At 47.8% G+C, this 5088-nt stretch overlaps 1 protein-coding gene across 1 annotated transcript in view; it reads right to left on the bottom strand.

Moving 5' to 3' along the window:
* Positions 1-873: 873 nt before the first annotated feature.
* tbx2b (T-box transcription factor 2b) overlaps positions 874-5088 on the bottom strand; it is a 21939-nt gene continuing 17724 nt past the window's right edge. The window contains exons 2-6 of the mRNA XM_037677975.1: positions 4725-4871; positions 3699-3775; positions 3446-3615; positions 2402-2958; positions 874-2211 (exon numbers count right to left, since the gene is read on the bottom strand). Coding sequence (XP_037533903.1) covers positions 1786-2211; positions 2402-2958; positions 3446-3615; positions 3699-3775; positions 4725-4871 — 1377 coding nt within the window. The 3' untranslated portion in view covers positions 874-1785. The remainder of the gene's footprint in view (positions 2212-2401; positions 2959-3445; positions 3616-3698; positions 3776-4724; positions 4872-5088) is intronic.

Here is a 5088-nt window from a genome sequence, read left to right as displayed (position 1 = left end):
ACTCTCATCTTGAACAAGCATGAAGGCGACAGTGGAAAGAAAAACTCCCTCATGAGGAAGAAACCTTTAGCAGAACCAGGATCAGGACAAGAGGACCATCTGCTTCCACCGGCTGGGTTTGGTAGGAACAGATACACAATGGCAGGTCAAGAATCACATGTTCCGATATAAATAGTATCAAATGAAAACTATTCAATTTTAACAATTCATTGAAGGACATGAGGTCAATTTGTCCTCTAGTAGTCTAAGTCTATAGCAGCATAACAAGCCAACCCTAACTATAGGATTTATGAAAAAGGAAAGACTTAATCCCAGTCTTCAAACTGGACAATGTGTCAGTCTCATGGACAGAAACTAGAAGTTGGTTCCACAAGAGAGGAGCCTGAGAACTGAAAGATCTTCCTCCCATTCTGCTGCTGGAAACTCTAGGAACCACAAGTAAACCTGCAGTCTGAGAGTGAAGCGCTCTGTTAGGAAAATATGGAACAATAAGATCTGTAATATAAGATGGAGCTAGGTTGTTGAGAGCTTTGTAGGTTAGAAGTAAGATTTTGAATTCTATTCTGGATTTGACAGGGAGCCAATGGAGAGAAGCTAAAACTGGAGAGATATGATCTCTCCCAGTAACTCCAGTTAAGACTCTGGCAGCAGCATTTTGGATCAACTGAAGACGTTTTAAAGAAGTATTTGGACACCCAGATAATAAACCATTGCAATAGTCCAGTCTAGACGTGACAAATGCATGGAGCAGTTTTTCTGCATGTTGATTTTTTGCTGAATCACTGACTCCAAGTTTGTCTGTGAAGTCGTGCTGCGCTCTGATTCTAAATAATAATGATTAAAACAAAGAAGCTCTGAACACAACCTTTTTTATTGAAAATGTGACGACCCCCCCTGCAGAAAAGAAAACACTCGTACAAACAGAACACTCCATCTTTAAACACGTTTCTAACGGCTCTGCACTAAAATGACCTGAGCTGAACTTTTTCTCCACTCGTCTCCTAAAAATAAAAAATCAGCCACAAGAGCCAACTGGTGTCGTTGTACAGTTTGTTTTGTGAAACATGGGGGGTTGTCGGGGCGGGGACAAAAAAAACTATTTTAAAATATATATTTACATGCTAATGTACAGTTTAGAATAAATTAATACCAATTGCATATTCTTCATCTTAGCTTTATTTACAGAACATTTCAATTACATAAATAAAAGAATATTTCTGGCATGAAATGAAAAAAGTCTGTTCTTGCAGTTTTCACCTTCTGTCCCTTTTTGAAATAATCAGACCTGTCGGCTCCTGTTCAAGGCTCGGCTTCATATAAAATAAAATATAATAAAATAAAACTAAACAAAACAAAACAGGGTCGGATGCTCAAACAAAGCAGAGGGGCCCCAGCAGGCTCCTTGTGGTTCACCCCTACCATCTGATAAATTTAATTTGTTTAGTGTCGTTTAACTATTTCACATACTTGAACTCAAGTGGTTGGATTTTTTACATCAAATATCTTTTACACATATTTATTGTTTTGTTGTTTACCTGTTTATTTATGTTTTGCACATTTGGACTTGTTCTAATTTGACCTCAGTAAATGAACCGAAGCGTCGCTGCTGCAGAGCTCTGCAGGAAACGTGGGTCTTTCACACACTCGCACAGTTCTGTCTACCTGCAGCTTTGCTCAGAGTGTGGAATCGTCTTTTTGACACTCATTGGCCAAAACACCCCGCCCCCCCAGTTAGGACATTTGCACCTACAGTCCCCTGGTCTTGAAGCCAGGTCCACATCCTGATCACTTGGGAGAATCTGCACCTGAGGGGGGCTCCCTGTGGCCCTCCAGGCCGCTCACCAGTCTCTGGATGCTCTGCAGCTCGTTCACAGAGTCCTTCATGGAGGTTTTGGGAGACGCAGCGTGTTCGCTCGCTCCCCCCGTCTTGGGGCGGTGCTCTGGGGCCGGGCTGCTCTCCCTGCTGCCGGGTTTGGAGGCCTCTGAGCTCAGGTTGAGGCCCCCGGGCAGGCTGGTGCTGAGCAGGCCGGAGCTCTGAGGCAGAGACACGGGCAGCTGGTAGGGGTTGAAGCGCAGGCGGGGCCGGGACGAGCCCAGGAAGGGATTCCTGGAGGTGCTGCTCGCAGGGAGAGCCGAGGCTGCAGCGGCTGCAGCTGCCATGTACGTGTAGGGGTACGGGAAAAGACCCCCAAACGTAGGCATGGGGATGCCCTGCAACATGGAAGAGGAGTGTTTACATTCAGAATGACAGAGGAAATGTGCAGCCACAAATAAAATGGAATGGCACATGATGGCAGTAAGGACAGAAACAAACAGTCTGAGCAAAACCTGCTGACAGATGATGTCATCACTGTTTGTGTCAGTTTTACTGCAGCAGTCACGACCGACGCCGTGCGCTCACCTGGGAGGCGAGCATGTGCTGAGAGAGATGGAAGGGGAAGGGGCCGGGACTTCCTCCTGCACCCTGGGCCGACAGGCTCCCGTTCTCCAACCCCCCGGCTCCTGACACCGAGGCCAGCAGGTGCCCCATGCCCATGGCAGAAAAGGCTCCGGGGGCCACGGCGAACTGTCCTGGGTGGAACAAAAGTGGCGATCCAGCGTTTAGAGGACTAAAGAACTGCTGACTGTGCAGGCCCGACAGAGCCAAGCTCTGTAAGTGACCGGGGCTGAAGTGAGGGGGGCTCTCGGTTTGGACCACCAGGGGGGAGAAGGATTCTTTAGAGGCACCAGCAGCATCCGACTTCTTCGTCAACAGGTCTGTGGTGTCTTTCCTGTGCCTGCTCTCCACTTTGTCCTTCTCTGAGCTCTTTATACAGAAGATGGCGTCGTCCTTCTCCCCGGGGGGCCGGTCCCTCGCCCGCTCCTCACACCTGGAACTGTAGGGGGACACGGGCTCCGTCCTGGGGCTGCTGGAACCATCAGGGGGCTCCAGCTCCTGCTCACTGTCCGTTTTCTCTTCTAAAATATGAAAAACATTGTGAAACAATAAAATCATCATTTAATAAAAACAGAATGTGTTTACATTTATTTTATATAAAAACACTTGGTGAGCCCAAACATTTTAACTTTAAATAAAAATGTTTTCTAAATCTGCCTTTGTCCTGTGAATGCATCAAAGGTATTATATAATAATAATAATAATAATAATAATAGTAATAATAATGATAATAATAATAATAATTGTTGTTATTATTGAGCATGCATCAGGACATGTTATTATTATTTTTTTATAATTATTGTATTATTATTATTATTATTATTGGGGGGTGGTGGTGCAGAGGTTAGAGAGGGTGGGCCTGTGATTGGAAGGTTTCCAGCTCAACTCCCTGAACTGACAACATCAAAATGTGGGTGGGAAAGGTGAAGCACCCACACCTGCCTCCACCCTCATTTGACCCGCATCCGAGACCATGATTACCCCCCCCCCCCCCCCCCAGTTGCCCACCTCGGCTGGGCCTGCTGAACCTCAGCGGGCTCGAACCCGCGTCCAGCGGGGAGTGCAGCGCGTCCCTGCCGGCCGGAGGCTCGCTGGAGGAGGCGTCCGAGTCCGCGCCGTCCCGGTCCGCCTTGGCCTGGTCCTCGAACATCCGCAGCGACGGCATGCTCAGCTGCTTCCTGCACACAACAACAACAACAACAATAACAACAACAAGAATTATAATGATGGTGATGAGCGACGCGCGCACGTGCAGCTCTACCTTTTCTCCCTGCGGCCGTTTCCGGTGTCTCTGAATCCTTTGGCGAACGGGTTGTTGTCGATCTTCAGCTGCGTGATCTGTCGGAACACGGAGGTCCAGTTCAGAACGCAGCTCACACAAAACGTGTCACAAGTAACACGCGCGTGCAGCTCGCGCGCGCGCTTACGTCGGACTTGCATCATTAAGGACGACGTAAAAAGGGCCCCTGGAGAGACATGCTGCTGAGAAGTCCTGCTGTCTGGGGCCACAGGAGCGCGTGTCCCGGGACACAGAAGACGGGACGCATGGAACAGATGACTACTGATCAATAATTAATAATGCGGTTTCATGTTGCACGACCCCACATCACAGCCGTGAACGCGCAGCTTTCCTGCTGCGGCTCAGGACACAAACAGCCCTGAAGGTTTCTGGAGCCAGGCTCGGAGGGGACAGGTAAGTGGCACGTGCGCACTCCAGGCGGCTGCACTCCAAAGTTTTCTGCTCTAACAACATAAATGGCAGAGCAGTGCGTCTTCGTGATCATGCAGAGGCTGCGTGCGCGAGGAATGTTCTGGGTTGCCAGATAAATTTAAACTGTCTTATTTATCCCCCCTTTGTCTGTGCACATGTTCAACAGACACAACACACACCTCACAGAATATCTTTACTCAGCACATATAGGTGAAAGTACTATCATTTTAAATCCACAGTACCATAGTTCATTATTTCTTATCTGGCAACCCGGCTTCGTCAAATAAACATTAGAAATCTGAAGTGGAATATGTCGGGTTTATTTTTCCAACATCTGAATTTATTCTGAATCACTGATTATAAAAACAAAAAGTTCTTCTTGACGCAGCAACACGCACATCATTTCAGCACGTGCACATACCTGTCTGAGCTCACAGTAAAAAGCAGGAGGAAAATGCGTTGCCTAATTTCCCTCGGCAAGGAAATTAAGCAACCTACAAAATCAGATTAAGTCTTGGGGGTGGGGGGCAGGATGGTCATCGTGCACAGCAGCCATGTTGGACAGAGAGGACTCACCTTGTCGTTCTGGTATGCAGTCACAGCCACGAACTCTGTCTCCGGGAACACGTAGGTCCTGAAGGTGCTGTAGGGGAGCTTCAGGATGTCGTTGGCTCGGACTATGTGGAACCTGGGCTGGTACTTGTGCATGGAGTTCAGGATGGTCTGGGTCCACACGCACGCACGCACGCACACACACACACACACACACACACACACAGCATGGACTGAATATCACAGTGTGTTTCAACAGCATCTTTCCTCATTATTGTGCCGAACAAACACTACCTGCTATCAGGAACAACATTATTTAAACTGTACACACACACACACACACACACACACACACACACACACACACACACACACACACACACACATA

This window comes from Nematolebias whitei, chromosome 6, assembly GCF_014905685.2.
Source record: "Nematolebias whitei isolate Nwh7 chromosome 6, NemWhi1, whole genome shotgun sequence".
NCBI classification, from domain to species: domain Eukaryota; kingdom Metazoa; phylum Chordata; class Actinopteri; order Cyprinodontiformes; family Rivulidae; genus Nematolebias; species Nematolebias whitei.
Note: the sequence above shows the minus strand (reverse complement) of the source record. Positions and strands in the feature narration are given on the sequence as shown.